At 41.2% G+C, this 20,779-nt stretch overlaps 1 protein-coding gene across 1 annotated transcript in view; it reads right to left on the bottom strand.

Moving 5' to 3' along the window:
* Positions 1 to 20,779, bottom strand: part of LOC105534568 (protein Niban-like) — a 145,343-nt gene that overhangs the window by 67,473 nt on the left and 57,091 nt on the right. Inside the window, exon 2 of the mRNA XM_011973295.1 lies at positions 18,903 to 19,274. Coding sequence (XP_011828685.1) covers positions 18,903 to 19,274 — 372 coding nt within the window. The remainder of the gene's footprint in view (positions 1 to 18,902; positions 19,275 to 20,779) is intronic.

Below are 20,779 nucleotides of genomic sequence, written 5' to 3'. Positions count from 1 at the left end.
GGTGTCCAGTCTTTGGACTTCCCCGGGCCACACTGGAAGAAGAAGAATTGTATTGGGCCATACATAAAATACGCTAACACTAAGGATAGCTAATGAGCTAAAAAAGAAAATCACACACAAAAAAATCTCATAATGTTTTAGGAAAGTTTACGAATTTGTGTTGGGCCACATTCAAAGCCCTTCCGGGCCACATGCAGCCCACGGGCCATGGGTTGCACAAGCTTGAACTAAATGCTCCAAATTAAGGTTTATAAGTTCATCCTAAATAAGTTTTTTTGAAAAGAGTTAATCAATCAATTAAACAACTCGTTTCAGTAATGAGAAAACCGAGGCCTAAAGACAAGCCCAAAGTCACATGGTATGTGCCAGAACCAGGATTCAAACAAGTTCTTCCGCACCAAGTTCATGTACTTGCCCCTCAAGTTTATGCTGTCTATTAAGTCTGAAGCATGCTGTAGTCTCAACTCCATAAATTATAGAAAATGTATAGAAATTCAGTTCTGATTCCAACTGGCTCCAGGACTGGTTGACTAAGGATTTTGAAGAAAAGTATTTTATTTGATCTACAGTTTATTTAAAATCTTTGACTTTAGACTGCAGAAGGCATACTATTATAAATGATAAAACATCTACCAGTTGTTGAGAGTCCATGTCCCTATCACAGTGTTAAGTGCTTTACGAGGATTAGTGCAATGAGTCTTTACAACAGCCTTCTGAGGTACTATTATCTCCACTTTGTAGAGGAAGAAACCAAGGTTAGAGAAGGTTAGATCACTTGCAGAAGGTAGCACAGCTAGCAAGAGATGGGGCCATTATCTGTACTTGGGTACTCTACCTCGACAGCCAGTGCCCTACTGAATCAAGAAAGCTGCACAGTTAACATTTTATGGTAAATGTTTTTTAAGGGTTTAGTTGCTCTGTAAGTTCATTTTATTTTGTCCACTCTTCTAAAAATGAGACATATTACAAATATCATTTTGAAAGCGTCTTTTACATATCTTAGTGAAACTTATGCTCTTTTGCAAAATATATCATATGTATATATTTCTCCTTAGAAGGAACAATGCAAAAATTTAAACATATTCCTGGAAAAACGCTGAGTTTGGTTATTAGCACACCTTAAGGCCTCAAATATTTTCATTAAAAACATATGGAGACATCAAGGTTTGTGCTCCCTTTCTCAGGCATCCACTGATGTCAATAGCAGTGATGATTTGAAATAAACAAAGCAGTTAGCTATAGTACACCTCAGGAGTTTCTTGTGAAAGTGCCAAATAATGATACTGAAGGGAGGAAATGCTAAAACATGAAATGTGTCAGTAAGTGGGTTAGTCACTAAAGTTGCCATGGATCAGGAGACATATCTTATGGCTTCTCAGAACTTAACATTCCAGAAACCACTGAAAATGGTGAGAAAGTTCAGAGAAAATGAGACAACCTTAGAGCCTAGTGACGATGTTTCCCAAAGAACACTGAATAAAGTAATGATGTTATTTCAATTTCAACTACAAATTATATGATTCAAGGAGCACTTCATTACTTAAAATTCCCAAGAGGGAAAGATTATGTATTGGCACTACGTTGTTTAAGATAAGAAACTGTTTAAAAATCTAAGCCCTTATCTGAAACATTATCTACATACACAATGGCTCAAATGTGATTTTATGGAAATCAGTGAGTTACAGAGGGGGAGTGAGTTGGGTGGGGAAAACCTCGGAATATTCTAGGACGAAAAGGTCAGAAAATATTCTAGACCTTGGGAATTTGGCTATAGGTCTAGAGTGGAAGCCAAGAACAGAAAATGAGACAAAAGAAAATGAAACTCATCCATTATTTCCCTTAAATGCTATCCAGGGTGCCACCTTCTGGCTAGGAAAAAGGGGTAGTCATGTGAAATACTAGGTTTTCACGTCTTTCCATCCCTTTAAGACAAAATTCAGAAGAGATAAGAATATTTTAGCATTTCTTTGTGAGTTTAACCATTCAGCTAAGGGAAATGCAGAAGACCAGGGCAAAGGCAAACGACCTCAGGGCCTCTTTTATCTGGGTTAATGAGGGAGTCAAGCACCAGCCTGTCTGGCTGGCTGCTTGTGCCTGCAGTTCTTCAGGGGCAGGGGAAATTATCCTTAAGTTTTAAGTTGAGGGTTGAATAATACATCAAATTGGAAAAAAGGCTTGTCATTTTCAGGGTGCTTATGTGTAACTCAGAATCAGAGTATATTCTGGTTTGAAATGGAAACTTAAATCTTGGAAATGTTTCGTTTGGTTTGGTTTGGTTGGATACCATGGACTATGAAAAGAGCTCTGCACCAGGAGCATAGAGACCTGAATTCCAAGCCTATGTGTGCTTTACTAGCTAGGCAAATGGGAATAGCTCATTCAGCTTCTGAGATTACAACAAAAGAGTTGGATTAGATGCTTATCTCTAAGTTTCCTTGTAGCTCTATGAATCTTCTATGAATCTTTATTCAAGAGCAGCTGTCTAAAAGAAATACCATGTGAACCATAGATGTAAGCTTCAAATGTTATTTTGTCTTCCAGTAGCCACATTAAAATTTTTTAAAAACTGATTACATTAGTTTTAATTTCTGTTATTTAGGCCAATCATAGGGCCAAAATTGTATTACTTCAATGTGTAATTGCTATTAATAGTTTTGTATTAAATAATATTAATTAAATATTTTACATTTTTTCTTTCTAATAAAACTTCAAAATTGGTGTGTAAAATTTTAAACTTGCATCATACCTTAACTGGGACTAGCCACATTTCAAGTGCTCATTAGTTATATGTCCCTAATGGCTTCTGCACTGGACAAATAGGTTTAGAAGGTTTCGATCTTTTCTTTTCTTTTTTGTTTTGTTTTTGAGATGGAGCCTTGCTCTGTCACCAGGCTGGAGTGTGCAACCTCCACCTCCCAGGATCAAGCCATTCCCCTGCCTCAGCCTCCTGAGTAGCTGGGACTACAGGTGCATACCACCACGCCCGGCTAATTTTTTGTATTTTAGTAGAGACAGGGTTTCACCCTGTTGGCCAGGATGGTCTCGATCTCCTGACCTCGTGATCTGCCTGCCTCAGCCTCCCAAAGTGCTGGGATTACAGGCATGAGCCACCGAGCCCAGCCTCAACTTTTCTTACATAAAGAATAAGAAGCATATACCCTACCTTCAAAATTAGAATCCACTTCAAGTAGAAAATGTATTCATTGAAATGTTAGGTTCAACATGTTGAGGTGATATAAAGGAAAAAGTGACAATAAAAACAAGGGATAGGACTTTTGACAGGAATTGCCAATTGAAAGATACAAAGGTAAGCTGTGTCATGTGGAGATGAGAAAGTTGGGCAGAAATAATGTAAGCCACCTCCAGGCCTGGAGCACAAAATCTACCCACATAATCCTCCACTGTCTATCTGCCCTTATCTGCAGATGTATGCACAGCGTCTGCTTAGAGTCTTTGCGGCCCTAAGGATCATGAAGCCACTAGTCACTAGGTCAGGGATTCTTTTTATCTTTTCTTTTCTTTTTTTAAGAGTCAGATTCTCATTCTTGCCCAGGCCGGAATGCAGTCGTGCAATCACAGCTCACAGCAGCATCACTTGATCCTGGGTTCCAGCGATCTTCCTACCTCAGCCTCTTAAGTAGCTGGGACTACAAGCATGCGCCACTACATTTGGCTCATTTTTGTTTTTTGTAGAGATGAGGTCTCACTATGTTGCCCAGGTCGGCCTCAGACTACTGGTCTCAAGTGATCCTCTTGCCTTGGGCCTTCTAAGGTGCTGGGATATGCCCAGCCAAGTCAGGGATTATTAATCTGGGGCCTGTAGCCCCTCATGGGCTCTGTGGATAGAATTCAGGCCATCCAAACATTGAATGGAGGAAAAGAACACCTGTGTTTCATTAACCTTCAACTCAAATTCAGCACTTCCTCCAATTCTGAATGTAGGCAACAAAACACAATGGAATTCAGCAGTACTTGTGACTTTGTCACCAATAGAGCTCACAGATGTTTTCCTAGCACATTTAAGGTGCTGCATATCTTAGAATAGCACTTCTTCAAAACGACAGTAGTTATTAAACCCTCCATGAGAACTTGTCATTGAATGCATTAATAAAGAGCACATATATTATCATATCACAGATTTTAAAAATATTTTGATAACTACAGTTCAATAAAATTGGTTTCTTTTATCATCCTCTATATTTTTTTTTTCATTTAAAAAATGTTACTCTAAAAAGGGGTCCATAGGCTTCAACAAATCACCAAAGGTGTCCATGGTACCATGCGCTAGATGAAGAGAGTCTGGGTCCACACACAAGCCCACTGCCCTTCATGAGCCCCCCACCAAATCACCCTGGATAGTGTGATGAGTGAGATACAAATCATCATAAGCCACTGAGCTTTGAGGGGTATCTGTTTCAGCAGTTAGTCCCTTCTAATTAATGTACAACTGAAACATGGCTTCAGGCCACTGCCCACTGGTTAACATTGCCACAAGCTTCCCTACATTGAAGAGAAGGACACCAGCAGTGATGTGCTGGTAAACTGGGTCTCAAAAAACAACACCACCACAAAAAGACTCCCACCATGGCTGACTTGAAGCTACCAATGTGATGTCACTGAGCTCTGAGTTAGGAAAAGATGCCTGGATTCAGCTGTTGCCAGTCAGTGTGAGCTGGCTCCTAGCATACCACTGAGGTGGCTCTCCCTCACAACCATCCCGAGAAGGGAGTCTTCCTATTGCCCTTCCCTGGTCTGAGGGGAGGAATATGTGTAGGACCTTGAGAATAGTTGTTTAAAGTTGCCTATTTAAACCCTTGCATCTGACTCTTTCATAAGGAATAAATAAAGCAGAATATCTTACAGGCAGTAATTTGTAAATTCCACAAGCTGTTGAAAAGAACCTAATTAGCACTAATTACAATACTAGAATGTCCCAACACATTATAATGCCATTGCTTCTGTAGAGGCATTGTGTTTAAACACTGTGAAACATTAATTAGTCTGCAGAACAAATGTGTGAGCTAGGTATTATTCAGCAGTATGTGAAAGCCAATTATTTACTCCGCAAAGGCCTGATGCATTACTGATAGTAAAACAAATTGATTAACATAATGGTAGGACTTGGAAATATGAGAATTATATCACATTTATTACACCATATTATTCATTTCTGACTCTCCTTTTCTCACTGGGCATTACTACTGTCCTCATTTTCATAGGAGAAACTGAAGGCAGCCAGTCGACAAGTCCAAAATCTCCAGAGAATCCAACTTCAGATTCAGCGAGTCCTCAGGAAATTGTCGTGCCTGTTTTACAAAGGTGAAAGCTCCATTTATTTTTATTTTTTTATTGTATGCCTTACTTCCCAAATATAAATATTTTATTTGATAATGAAGAAGTTGCATAAAAGTATCATTTTATGGAAAGTTAGCTTAAAGTGGTTGCAATGGCTGTTTTGGCCTATTCATAAATTCCATATTATGTGTTGCTAACATTTAGATGAATTTTAATTTCTGGATTAAGCTATTTATAATCTACCATCTCACCCATTGAAAATATCCACTTCAAAAAGTAGCCAAACCTGGCACAGTGGCTCACACCTGTAATCCCAGCACTTTGGGAGGCCAAGGCAGGTGGATCACTTGAGGTCAGGAGTTCAAGACTAGCCTGGCCAACATGGTGAAACCCTGTCTCTACTAAAAATGCAAAACAAGAAAAAATAGCCAACTGTGGTGGTAGGAGCCTGTAGTCCCAGCCACTCAGGAGGCTAAGGCAGGAGAATCGCTTGAACCTAGAAGGCAGAGGTTGCGGTGAGCCAAGATCACACCACTGCACTCCAGCTTGTGTGACAGAGGAGTCACACACACACACACACACACACACACACACACTAATAGCCAAATAATTTAGAATTAAGATTTGGAATCAAAAGTTTACTAAATGTTTCCATTTAGCTCATTTAAGGTAGCTAAAGCAGCTGAGTGTTCAAATCCTATCAAGCTGATACTCCTTTTCATTAAAGAAAAAGCTATGCATACTTGGAATTTCTAGAAGAAACACTTAGAATTTCTGGAAGAGCATTTGATATCCTGTTACCTTTTGTCTGAGATATTCACTTGCCTGGCACATAGTAGGCACTCAATAAATGTTAGCTTTTACTACAATGATTATCATTTCTCAGACTAGGAGTTAGCATTTTTAGCTAGGAACTTACATATCACTTGACACGCTCAGGTGTTAGTCATGCTCTAAAATTCTTATTTACTTTAAATGTAAACCATATCTTTCAATTATTGTTACTAATTTAACTCTCCTCTCTAACAAAACCATTTTAAATATTTATACTCCAGATATTACACATTTGCCATTGTTGCTCATAAAATTTGACTTTATTTTAGCTCTAAGCCTGCATCTGCTTTGCTTAGGCATTTTTTCCTGTGTAACTCGTGCTGAATGAGTTACACAGGAAATAATCCTTTAAACAAACACATTCAATCCAAATTTGGAAAATCTCTGAATTCTTTTTAGCTAATCATGGAAATTGTCACTTGTTCTGTGTGCAAACCAGAATTAAGGGCACAAGGCCACCAATAATGATGTGCTTTTTAAAGGAACATCCACAATTTTCCTTCATTTCTGAATTGATCCTGCTCAGCTGCTCTGGCCCCAGACCAGCCCCATCTCAGCAACTCCCCGTGTACATTCAGTTCTCTGCAGGCTGCTTCGTTCCTCTCCCAGCTCCATGGAGAATGTTGGTAGCAGGTCAGTATGGCTACATTCTGCCTAGATACTCCAGGAGGCTACAGAAACACAGTAGTCATATTGCTCTTTCCTGAACTGGAGACCAGAAAGATTTTTTTATATTTTCCATTTTTCTCATCATGTTCACGTTTGCCTCTGTGTTAGCACATGGAGCATATACGGACTGCTTTACCATCTTTGTCTGCTAATTTCACCATGTCTATAATTCCTGAGTCTATTTCTATTGATTTATTTTCTTTATACTTGTGGATATTTTCCTGCTTCTTCTTCTGTCTACTATGATAGTTTTTAACTGGATGCTGGATATTAGATATCGTGAATTTTACATTGTTGAATGGGTATTTTGTTGTATTCCTATAAAGAATCTGCACTTTATTCAAGCAGGCAGTTAAGTTACTTGGGATCAGCTTGATCTGTTTGAGGTTTGCTCTTAAATTTTTATTAGAGCAGGTCCAGAGCAGCCTTCTAGTCTAGGGCTAATTTCTGCTCACTACTGCTGAAGACTGTAACCCATACCTATATATTTTAAGGCCTTTCTAATTTGGATGATGGGAGCATGAACTATTTCCAGCTCAGAGTGAAGTCCGGGAATTCTTTGGCCCTATAAATCCAGAGACACATGATCTTCTGTTCTAGAAAATAAGCTTTTACTTGTTTAATAATTTTCTCCCCTTCATTTTCTTTGTTCTCTGTTTTCTGGGACTTCTGTTAGTCAGATATTGAAATTTTTGGATTGATCCTTTAATTTTTTTTTACATTGCCTCTTCTATTTTCCATCTTTTAATGTTTGTGCTCTACTGTCTAAGCAAAGCAGACAGATGCTTAAAGTTAAAATAAAGACAAGTTTTATCAGCAACTGTGGCAAATGTGTAATATCTGACATATACATACTTAAAATTATTTTTAAAGAGAAAAATTAAGTTATAACAATAATTGAAATATACTGTTTAAATTTAAATAAGAATTTTAGATTTCGGAATTTAGATGCAAGATCTCCTCAATTTTATTTTCCAAAGCAACAATTGGATTTTCTAAAATATTGATCATCAGATTTTTAATTTCCAAGAGCTCTTTCTTATTCTATTATTGTTTCTTCATCATATCCTGAACCTGTTTTACAAATGCAATATTCTCTTACTTTCTAAGATATTCACTACAGTTTAAAATTTTTTGTTCTCCTTTCATTCATGCATTAAGCAAATATTTATCAGTCAGGAACTGTGGACCAGCCACTGATCTATTTGCTGAGAGTGCTATTAATTTCATAGCAATGAATCAAGACAAAGACCCTGCTTTCATACACCTTACATTCTAGTGGTGACAGACAGGCAACAAAGAAAAAAAAATTTTTTTTTTTTTTTTTGAGACGGAGTCTCACTCTATCTTGCCCAGGCTGGAGTGCAGTGGTGCAGTCTCAGCTCACTGCAGCCTCAGCCCCTGCGGGTTCAAGCAATTCTCCTGTCTCAGCCTCCCAAGTAGCTGGGACTATAGGCATGTGCCACCACACCTGGCTAATTTTGTATTTCTAATAGAGACAGGGTTTCACCATGTTGACCAGGCTGGTCTTGAACTCCTGACCTCAGGTGATCCACCTGCCTGGGACTCCCAAAGTGCTGGGATTACAGGCATGAGCCACCACGCCCGGCCAGGCAACAAAATATTAATAGGCATCCCGTCCCATCAAACCTCCCTCTTGCTCACCACACTCCCAACATAACACCCTTTCTTCAGTTTCTCCAAGTACTTCCCCCTCCTCCCCCTTCTATATGCTGTTCTTTCTAACCAGAATGTACTCCCCCTTGTTCTTCACACAGATAGCAACTTATTATCCTTCTGAATACCACAGCCAAGTATATCTCATCTCCATGCCCAATTGCCACCACCAGTTTTCTATCTCAGTACTATTTTTAATCCCTTCATCACACTTATCAAAATCTGTAATGTTGGTTACCTACTTAATAGCCATCATGCTTCCTTCTTGCTAAACTGAACCTGATTCTGTTTGGGTATCCATGACCCTCCCTATAACCATGTGCTTCAGAGAAATGGCCCTAACCCCAGTTCAGGGGTGAATCTTGATTGTTCTAACCAAACCATGATAATTCCATACTCTTGCCAGTGATGGCTTAGGAAGGAATGTGTGACCCAATTTTGATCAGTGGGATGTAAGGGAAAGTCTGCTAGTAAGGCATCTGGGAAAGGCTTCCTTGCTCTTATAAGGAGACTCAAAGAATAAACAGATCTCTTTTTAGCCTCTGGGACATTGCTGTGCCTAAGAATTTAATACTATTTGCTGCTGCAGCCACCTTTCAACCATAAGAGAGCTGGGCCACAGACAGTAGAAAGAAATAAGCTGGCTTTTGGTGATATCACTGAACCACTTAATTAATCCTATCTTCATACTTCTTTGTTATGTTCCCATGAGCTCTTCTTGAGGAATCTACTAGATAATGAACTCTAAACACCAGAGAGACATCAACATAAGGACTGATGTGTTAAATAACACTTAATTGTGAAACAGAGTGAATGAGGAAAGAGAATAGAATATAATGATTATATGTTTTAACATAGTAAAATCATAAAGTTGGGGAAGAATTAGATTAGCATATACAAAAATTTTGTCTCTGATTTTAAAAACAGTTTGTTCAACAGCTTTCCATAATCATAATTGATGATGGCAGTATTTGTATTATTATTCTGAGAGCGTTGTGTGTATTTAGTACGATAAAGCAAATGAGAATTTGAGCATATTTAATTCTATCATTACCTAGTGTCTTTGAGAACCATGATTCTCAGTGCGGAAAAGGATATGTATAAATATAATATTAAAAAGATACATTTTCCCTAGTTCTGTAAACTAAAAAATGTCCAGAAATAACGGCCAACCCAGTTGTAGCAATGAACATACAGCTAAACTCAAATTGTAATACTGAAATACTATTTCCCACTAAAAGAAATCAGAGGTTCTTATAGATTTTGCTTACTCCTGGTGTGGGACAGGAAAGAAACAGGATGAACCTAAAATACCTTGACATACCAGATGGCAAGGAAGCTATCAAATACTATGGGGTAATTTCCAAAAGACTCAGGAGCCAACTTGAAGAGTTTTTCATTGGCCAATGATGGGAAATTGGAGCTTCAATAAAATAAGGATTACAATGGGATTCGTGAGTTCATGATTTTTATAGGACAATTGATCATCTTTAAGGGATGACAAGAAACCAGTAGATTATACTGAACACTGGTAAATAAAAGGAAAAGATAACTTTTTTTCCTGCTTTTGAACTATCATACTAGGTAACCAAATGACAGATATGGGAAGTATTGCTCTATAAAATTATCCCAGCTAATAAATGAAAACAAAATGACATATTAGAATATCACCATTTTTCAACCCCCAATAAATTATGGGTCTCAGCAATAAGCATCAACAGAACAGCGACTAACATCACAAAAACAGAGGCAGCCAGCTATTATGTGCCTCCAGATGAAGAATACACACCACCACCTATAGTCTTAACGAAAGGACTGATTCTTTTCTGTGGCAGCATAGTATTCCGAGGTGTATATGCACCACATTTTCTTTACTGATGGGCATTTGTGTTGATTCCATATCTTTGCTATTGTGAATAGTACTGCAATGAACACATGCATGCAGTCCTGTGCAGGAACATGGTTGGAGCTGGAGGTCATTATTTTTAGCAAAGTAACACAGGAACAGAAAACCAAGTGCCATTTATTCTCACTGATGAGTGAGAGCTAAATGGTAAGTACACATGGACACATAGAAGGAAACAATAGACACTGAGCCCTATCAGAGGGTGAAGGGGGTGGGGGGAGGGAGAGGATCAGGAAAAATAACTAATGAATACTAGGCTTAATACCTGAGTGATGAAATAATCTATACAACAAGCCTCCATGGTGCTTTGTTTACCTATGTAACAAACCTGCACACACTGCACATCTTCCCCTGAACTTAAAAGTTTTTAAAAAAAGGATTGATTGTGAGACTGATCAAGTCTCACCATCTCTGTCAATTTGTAGAAAATACAGGAGAAATGCATGGAACTACACCATGAGAAAACTCCAGACTGTGGACAACTCTACATATCAAACAGCTCAAGTCTTTCAACAGATCATCTGCAAGTAAAAGATGCAGGGGAAACGTATAGGTTAAAAGAGACATCTTTTTAAGTGAGGAAGACTACAATGTTTAAAAATACATAGTTGGGTGATGAAACCACAAGGAAATAGAGGGAGACATTATTATAAAAGCTAGGATTAGTGAGGTGGTACTCTGTTACCAGGGTAGCCCCCACACAGGTGTTCATGCCTGTGTGTAGTCCTCTCTTGAATCTGGGCTGGCTCTGAGACCAGCTTTAACCAACAAAATGTGGCAGAGTAATGCGGCGCCATTCCAGGCCTAAGCCACAAGAAGTCCTAGAAGCTTCTACATGCTTTTACACTCTAGCAATGTAAGATCCGACCCACCACTTAAACAGTTCAGTGTCCTATTGGAGAGGTCATGCAGAAAGGCCACCTGGAGTGCAAGAAAGCCTTGTCAGCTAAGTCCAGCCACCAGCTGATCCACCAGATGCACGCATCCACAGGAATGACCACCAGCAAAAATAAAAAGTAGAACCACCCAGCCTGGGCCCAGTTCAGCAGAATTGTGAGCAAATAAATACCTGTTTAAGAGCCAGGATCTTTGGGGTAGTTATAAATAGATAACTGAAAATAGTCGGCATTTTTGGAGAAACAAAGAGGTCAACTGGGACGGGGCACACAGAAGGCTTCTTTGATGGCTAGTGAAGTTCTTTCTATGTCTTGACCTGGGTAGTGGCTACTAAGTATTTGCCTTATAATGATTCACTAAGCTATGCATTTGTTTTGTGTGGCTGTCTGGGCCTATGTTTTCTTTTAAAATAAAAATAGTTTTTAAAAAGGAAAAAGAAAAAAAATCCACATGGTTTGGCATAGAGACATTTACCCTTCTTCCAAAATTCCTTGAGACTATGGACCTTTTAAAAGTCACTTTGGGGCTCCTAGTAAAAACTATTAACTTATTTTAATCCTATAGACTCATTCCATACAATATCAAGCATAGAAATACAAACTTCCTTAGGTCCTAAAACCTGCAATTTGCACAAGTGAATTAATTGCTTTCATATCTCTAAAGCGTTTATTCTCTTCTCTAAGTGAGAAAAAAAACATACAGTACCAAAGGCAGGGGGCACTTTTTAAAAGCTGGCATGCATTTTCACATTGGCAGCAACTTGCTAGTCTGTTTTTAAAATGAATTTTCCAGTTTCAAAGGAGAAAATCTGTACTGCATTTAGGGTTCTGTTAAATCTCTTTCTCTCTCTCTCTCTTTTCCTCCCTCTCTCTCTCTCTCTCTCTCCTTGTGTGTGTGTGTGTACATATGTGTGCTAGTTTTGAACTGTTGGTAAAGTGCCTTAAATAGACTATAGCAGATGAATTGTGCTTTTATTCTCCTGTCTTCCTTTCCATTATGCTTTTATCTTCACTTCTGACTTCATTTCCCATTTCACAGTGCAAATTGTTAAATGTACCTTATTTCTTAGAGTGATGTTACCCGGCCATACTAACAAAAAAATTACAATTTCTGATTAAGAGATTAAAATTCACTACCATGATTCACACTGCATGTTTTGTAAAACATTCACAGTACATTTATTTTAATGAAATTAGAAACTACCTTTACAAATTGGGCTCCTGCTATTGCACTTTCTACCTGTGAACCCAGTTCAGACCTTCCCAGAGATTACAACAGAGTAAAACTACAATGAGCTCAGTAGTTCACAGTAAAAGATAATACAAATTACTATTATCATCCTAGTAGTTACTATTACTAGAGCACCTTTGATGACGTGGCCCTCTTACAGCCGATGTCCATAGCAAAAAGAAGTTTTTCATCCAGACGAGGGCTTGAAATCATCATCTAACTCTATGGGGTTCAAGGCTTGTATTAGAAGCCACAAGAGGGAAAGTCACTCTTTGTTCCACAAGTACAGGAGAAAATGTTAATCTGTCTCAGTCTACTGTCTTTCTGTCTTTGTGGTTGACTCTATGAAACTCACAACTCACAAAATCCTTTATGGTTTTGCAACATGAGATTTGGTTTCCTAAAGAGCTTCCCATTTCTAAAGTATTGCTTTCAATTCACAAAGACCAAAGGAAATAGAAAGTAATTATTGATACTAGCAATTCCTAATTTCCAGTAGTTTTCCTTATTTGAAACTCCTGCTGGCTTCCTTGGTAATCTGGCATGCCTGAAGGCAATTTTTTCACTTAAAATATAAAGTGATCAATATGCATTTGTGCGTTATTCATAGTGGGCCCACCTTCTCCTGTTTCCTCCATCCCCACTACTCTGGAGGAGCTGCAATTTCTCAGTCTTACAAAAGCCTATTCATGTCTACAAATTAAGAGCTGAGACAAATACTATAATCTTTACCCACTTTCTACTTTCTTTGGCTTACTTTTTCTTAAAGGGGACCCAATAAGGCAGCATTTAGTGTACTGGTTAGGATGCTTTGGGCCACAAGTTAAAAGAAGATAATTATATTAGTTAGAATAAGGTTTGTCTGTGCATAACAATAAAACCACAATAACACTGGCTTAAAGAGATGGAAGTTTCTTTCCTTCTTGTTAAGGTCCAGAGGTAAACGATCCAGGGCTGGTATGGTGGTTCTTCTCTATGAAACCACGGGAACTTAGCCTCCTTTTGTCCAGTTACTCTGTCCTACATGTGCTCCTTCTTGAAAGGACACCTCATGGTCCATGATGGCTGCCCCAGCCATGGTTACAATCCAGCCAGCAGTGTGGAGACTAGGATGAAGATGGTCATACCCCTCCCCTTTAATGTCACTTTCTAGAACGGCACTTCTGTCTACATCCCATTGGCCATAACTCAGCTACATAACCCATTTAGTTGCAAAGGAGTTTGGGAAATATCTTTATTATGGGAGTTCATGTGGACAGCTAAAATTTGGGGATTCTATCATTAAACATAACAGGGGAGAATGCTATTGGGGATAATCAGCAATCTTCACTATTCCAATTCAAAGCGGATTTAGTGGCTGTCATAATATGAAGTATGCAGGGTTAGTATATGGTGGCTATCAGCAAAGTTTGTCAGGGCTCTAGCTTCTTTTCTCTAAGACACTTCAGCTTTGCAGTGCTCCAAGTATTGGCTTTGTCTTTAAGCTAGCTCCCCTCCTGCTCATCAAGATAAAAACAGCAGTTGCAGGCATCATATTCAGATGCAACAAAGTCAAAAGAAGGAAAGGAAGTGCCCTTCACTTTGCCTCCTTTTTAAAAGCGAAGAAAACTCACCTAGAAGCAGCTGGCAAACTTCCCCTCAAGCATCACTGACCAGTTGGCAACATAATCCCATGCCTACTATAATCACTGGCAAGGAGACCACACCACCATGACAGGTACAGCCACCTTTCAGGGGCCTTAAATGGGGCTAGCGTCTCTGAAACAGAGGGCAACATCGGGAGTTGCTTTTTTTTTTTTTAGAGAGAGACGAGGTCTTGTCATGTTGCCCAGGTTGGTCTCAAACTTCTGGGTTTGGGCCATCCTCCTGCCTCAGCCTCCCAAAGTGCTGGGATTTCAGCCATGAGCCACCAAACCTGGCCAGGAGTTTTAATACCTGAACAAAACTGGAGTTCTGTTAGAAAAAGGAATGGGGGCTGGGCACAGAGGCTCATACCTGTAATCTCAGCACTTTGGGAGGCCAAGGTAGGTGGCTCACTTGAGCTCAGGAGTTTGAGATTAGCCTGGGAAACATGGCAAAACCCCGTCTCTACCAAAAAAAAAAACACAAAAAAACTACCTGGGCATGGCGGCACATGCCTGTACTCCCAGCTACTTAGGACAGCAAGGTGGGAGGATCACTCGAGCCCACGGAGGTCGAGGTTGCAGTGCGCCATCATTGTCCCACTGCACTGTAGTCTGGGTGACAGAGTGAGACCCTGTCCCAAAAAAATAAAATTAAATTAAAAAATGGAGGAATGGGAAAAGGATGTTGGGTTGACATACAACATTGTCTACCATAATGCATTTCCTAACTTTCTCGTCACAGTATATTGCCATTACTAGCCAACTTGGACTCTTTAAGATTACACTACCAAAAATATTCAGGTTAAGTCAGACCAGTTCTTATGCCTATCTCCCACCAACAAATTATAACCGAAAAAGCAAATGCGTAGACTAGTACGACACATCTACACGAAGTAGACAGCAGATATGTACAGCTCTCCCCATCCTCCACCTTGCCCATGGAGACTTCATTCTAGACACATCACTTTAAACTTTATATCTAGCCACCTAAGTTAACCCTTGTATAAATAAGAGAGAACTCCTCTGAGTAAAATATGTGCTATTTTAAAGCTGAAACTCATTTCTTACTTTATAAGCATCAGATCATTGAGGAGCATTCGGAGGAAGCCACTGGGCCCTTTATATATTGTGTAACTGACTATGCAATAATAAATCCAGTGGGGAAGAAACCGTTTTTCTAACTGGTATCTGCTGCTGGCAGGCCTGCAAGCGCCCACCAGGATCTCTGTATCCCATAGCTCTCAGCTGAAGCACTGACTGTCCAGTACTTTTCCGACCCTCCACAGGACTTCTTATATGGGAGAGCTTTCGGGTTTGTTTTCTTTTTGATTCATTAAAAATTCAAGGGTAATTTTTAGAAGGAAATAAAATTATTGCTTAAACAGGAAAACACGTTGTGGGGTTTTGGGTTTTTTTTTTTTTTTTTTTTTTTTTTTGGTTTTGGTTTGGTTTGGGTAAATTTTTTAAACGATAGTTTAATTTCAGGCATACCAAAAGCTTTAAAGAAAAAGAGGCCAGGCACGGTGACTCACGCCTGTAATCCCAGCCCTTCGGGAGGCCAAGGTGGGAAGATTGCTTGAGCCCAGGAGTTTGAGACCAGCCTGGGCAACATGGCAAAAACCCCATCTCTACAAAAAATACAACAATTAGCTGCACATGGTGGCACACACTTGTAGTTCCAGCTACTCAGGAGGCTGAGGTGGGAGGATCACCTGAGCCAGGGGAGGTCAAGGCTCACAGTGATTGCACCACTGCACTTCAGCCTGGGTAACAGAGTGAGACCCTGTCTCAGAAAACTAAAAAAAGAAAAGAAAACATGGCATAAAGAGAGAAGAGCACCCAAACTGACCACTGATGCCTGGAATCTATGAGCTTTCTTCCTCATTTATTAAAAAAAAGATAGGTTGGGCGCGGTGGTTCACGCCTATAATCCCAGCACTCTGGGAGGCCGAGGTGGGCGGATCATGAGTTCAGGAGATCGAGACCATCCTGACCCATATGGTGAAAGGCGTGGTGGCACATGCCTATAGTCATAGCTACTCGGGAGGCTGAGGCAGAAGATCGCTTGAACCAGGGAGTCGGAGGTTGCAGTGATCCGAGATCGCGCCATTGCACTCCAGCCTGGCAACAGAGCGAGCCTCTGTCTCAAAAAAAAAAAAAAAAAAAAAAAGATCATTTTAGGTCAGTGCTAAAAGCATCACTTAAGACGAACATATGACACGGCTCATGTGATCACAAGTTGGTCTCGGTATTATTTATTAATAGAAACATCTTATCAAGGGACATTACTGAAAGGCCTCTAGAAACAATCCTAAAAATTTATTCTGTTGTAAGAAACATGAGCATTGTTCTAAAACTAACGTCTTTAGAAATGAAGTCACTCCTTAGAATAGCTGATATATCTTTACCTGGAGATTAACTAAATCCTAAGAAACAATGTATTATCAAAACATCCATATGACGCAGGTGTTTTCAGGCACCCAAGGAATGGCAGCTATTAAATGATTTGTCTTGAAGTAAAGGCTGATTCAGCATCAGCAGCATACAGCTGCTCATAATGCATACAAACCAAAGTTAACAAAAGTCACTCAAAATATATTGACTAGCTACTCTCCTTGTTAGCAAAGTTTATCAAGCTTAAAAGAAAGTTATTGTCTCAGCTTCAGGAGCTTTCAAATCTGTATTTCCCTGATGACTACTTTATGAGAAACAGGTCATAAAAGTATATTTAAACTTTACTGTCATACTTTCAATTGTTTTGCTTACAATTGAATCAAAGCTTGAGAATATCTATAGGTTAAAAAATGGGCAAAGAGGTAAAGATAAGGCTATGAGTTTACTCAGGAACCTGGGCTTTAAAACCATCAGGAAATCACAGCCCCGTGACCCTCATTTGCTCACGCACTAACAATGTACAACACCATGCATTTTTCCAAGGTTCTTTTCTCTTTTAGCAAGACTAGCATTCTCACATGAAGCGATGACTCTTTTTCTCTGGAGGTATTCTAACTTTAACTCTTCTCTTCCCTCTCCCACTACACATACCTTGCAAGTGCCCTCCTGAATAGAGAATGAAGAGAGAAAGCTGAACAAGACTGGGGGACGTAATGACTGTCACACCATATGCTATAGGTTTACTCATTCAAACACATGCATCACAAGTTTTTCACTTGCCCTAACTCCCTCACACTTTTGTATGTGTAATAATTTAATAGCTTTCAGAATAAAGAAGGTAATAAATGTTCTTATTATCTGAGTACAATGTTTGCATCAATAGCAACAAATGGCATGGCCAGGAAGTCTTCTTTAAGCAAGTTAATCCTTCACATTTCTTGACTTCAAATGATTAGTGTACACATGGCCATGCTTCCAGGTTAGGTGCTCCTAAGCTTTCCAGTGAAATAAAGTCTTATATAAATGCCTTAAACACAACTTGCTAACATCCAAATGCAAGCCCTTTCTCACTAAGTTCTGCTAGATTGCCCTTTCAGTCCCTATGCACTGGTAATAGAAGCATGTAACCACACTTTTAAGACTAAGGCAGGCTTCATTTATTTCTTTTAAGCTTAGTTCAGCTGTTTTACTAATATAAATAAATCATCCATCTTTTCCCCTTTTAACAAACAAAAGCAAAGAGATATTTGACAAAGTGTTATCCCCATTGTTGATCTTTTACCTCCAAAAGCACCAGAGCAGGAATCTGTAAAATCAACTCCGTTGCTCTTCAAGTGCCCTGATTTGATATCCTTTTTAAATGGTCTTAAATGTGGTGACTGAAAACAAATATGGAATAAGAACAACAAATAAATGACTTCCTCTTAGGAAAGGATTCAAGGGCCAAAGAGACCTAGAGTTTAATACCTAGTCTGGAAGATATTTCTGAAGCCGAGGGTGGGGGATCGGGCGGCGGGGCAGGGGAAGAACAGTAAATTGGTAAGATAATCAAATGTTAGGTAGCGGTTGAAGGCAAGGTTGGGGTGGGGGGTGAGAAGAGGGGAGGCCAAATACACCCAGGAAATAAAGGAGATAACAGTCAGGACTTCCTGCAGTTTCAGTTCGGTTTGGGTTGTTTTGTTTTGTTTCTGCCTCACGCTCTCTATTGAGTCCCCACATCTCTGAGGGTCTCCCTAAATGAGTTTCTCCCCATCTATAACTTTCGCGACAGTTACAAAGCACGCCAGTGTTCCTCTTTTGCTTCCCTCTCTCCGGGGCGGGAAGGGAACGGCATGATATTGTCCTTTCTGACGCTGATGAAATCATCCTGCAAGTGCTACGGTGCAGTGCGAGCGAAGCTGCAGCAGACGCCTTGCTTTCCAAAGCCAGACCAACATTACTAAGAGGGAAATTCTCCTTTAGCGGCCGGGAATCCCCAGGGGTATCTCTAGAAACGCGGGATATCCCCGTTGCTCTCTTGGCGGCCAGTTCAGAAACCGCTCAGAACTCGGTCCAGAGCAAGTACCGGACGGCGAAGTGCGCCGGGCGGGGGCGTCACTGACCCCGAGGCGGAGGGAGCGGCGGAGGCGCCGGCGTCCCCACCCGCATCCTGCACCTGCCTCGCTCCCAAGCCCTCGGGGTGCCGGGTCCACACCTGCGTCGCAGCGCGCCGGCTGGGGCAGGAAACCCGGCTCGCGCCGGCGGGCTGCGGTCGGGGATCCCCGCGCGCTGCAGGGAGAGGGCCCCGGGCGCGCCCCTTGGGGCCCCGACAGCGGCAGCCAGCCTGTTGCAGGGGTCAGGGGGCTCCCCAGGCCCCCGGGCGGGGGGTGGCGTACCTCGGATGTAAGCGCACTTGCCCTCGTCCAGCTGGCTGGAGGCTGAGCCGCCCATGGCCGCGAGCCGCCGCTGCTGAGCTCGGCAACTGCCCGGCCCGCCCCCGGGGAACTGGCCGCTCTGGTCCGCGCCCGCTGCTTGCTCCTGGAGTTGAGCCGACGGCGAACCCGGCTCTGAAATTAAGAGCAAACTTCCTTCGAGAGGCGAGAGGCAAGAGGCGTCGCCTTCTGGGGCGCCTCCTCCAGGTCCGCGCCTTCTGAGGATCCGTGGGCCGGCCTGGGGGCTGTCTTCCCGCCCTCGCCTCGCTGGTGAGCTCCGACGGGCTGCCCAACCGAGGAGGACGGCCAGCTCCTCCTCCTCGCCCACGGTCGCTTCTTGTTTTCATCCGGTTGGGGCATCCAAGAAACACCTTGGAGGAAGTGGGCCATTTCTCAAGTGACTGTAAATCTCTGTGAGCTGAAACTTTCCCAGCTCACATCCTTCAAGGTGGAGCTCAAGATCCCGTTGCCTTGTAAGTGTGCCTGTCCAAGAAGAAACAGTTCTTCCCAAGCATTACCTGGGAGCCTGTTAGAAATACAAAATCTCAGCGCCTTCGTCCACCATCCCTCTACACACACACACACACACACACACACACACACACACACACACTTAGAATCTCTGGGAGTGGGGCCTAGCAATCTGTGTTTTCACAGACCCTCCAGGGAATTCGGATGCCCGCTGAAGTTTGAGAACTAGAGGTAAACTGTACCTTTCTGCAGGCAAGAACTTGGACCAAGGAGGGAGTGGGGAAATTAGGAAAAAAGGAAAGACAGAAAAAAAATGGAAAGCCAGGGAAAAACTATGGCTTGGCCCTACAATATACTCCCAGCCCTGAAACTTCCTAAGACTTGATGAACGTCTGTCCTTACCCCTTTACTTTCCATTCCTCTCCTTAACTGGAAATCAATCATTAGAAAAGATATTTGTTCTTTTCCCACAACCACTATTTAGCTTGGCAACCTCTGGGAACAAGACCCACTGGGCAGAGGGGTCACCACTGATTTCATCCTATTCTTAGTAGTCAGTTATTTTGCGACTCCTATTGACGTAACCTCAAGGTCAAATGGTCTGTATACACTAGAGTCAGGCCTGAGGAGGACTTTGAAGGCTTTCCCACACACCCTCGCCTTCCCTATTAATTAACTTGCACTTTAACACAACTGTTTCATCATACTCACACCCAATCTCTCACACTGTACATTCCAATCTATCAGTAACTCCTGTCAATTCAGCTTTTAAATATGTCCAATAGCCAACCAATTCTCATCCCCTCTACTGCCATCCCATATCATTCCTCACCTCAGTCATTATACTAGCTGCCTAACTGATCTACCTTCTTTAGAGAAAAGCCACGAAGTCCATCGGGCCTAGGTGGAGTTTCCTCTGTGACCTTCTCTACCACCACGCCTTGTTCTTTCTGCTCCAGTCCTACTAGCCTTTTTTTTTTTTTACTCTTTCTAAGACACATCAAGCTCAGGGCCTTTGCACTTGTTTTCCATTTCTGTAAGATGCTCTTCCCTCAGATATTCACAGAGGTTACTCTCTCAGTCATTCATTCAAGCCTCCACTTTAATGCTAGTAACTCAGAGAGGTTCTCCTTGACCCAGGAACGCAAACCATCACCTCTCTCTGCCACTTGCCCTTCATTATTTCTATTTCATATCACTTAGCATCATCTAGCATATATTTCTTTTTTTTTTTTTCTTTGAGACGGAGTCTCACTCTGTCGCCCAGGCTGGAATGCAGTGGCACGATCTGGGCTCACTGCAAGCTCCGCCTCCCAGGTTCACGCCATTCTCCTGCCTCAGCCTCCCGAGTAGCTGGGACTACAGGCACC

The sequence above is a fragment of the Mandrillus leucophaeus genome, unplaced genomic scaffold (genome assembly GCF_000951045.1).
Source record: "Mandrillus leucophaeus isolate KB7577 unplaced genomic scaffold, Mleu.le_1.0 Scaffold1000, whole genome shotgun sequence".
Taxonomy (NCBI): Eukaryota; Metazoa; Chordata; class Mammalia; order Primates; family Cercopithecidae; genus Mandrillus; species Mandrillus leucophaeus.
Note: the sequence above shows the minus strand (reverse complement) of the source record. Positions and strands in the feature narration are given on the sequence as shown.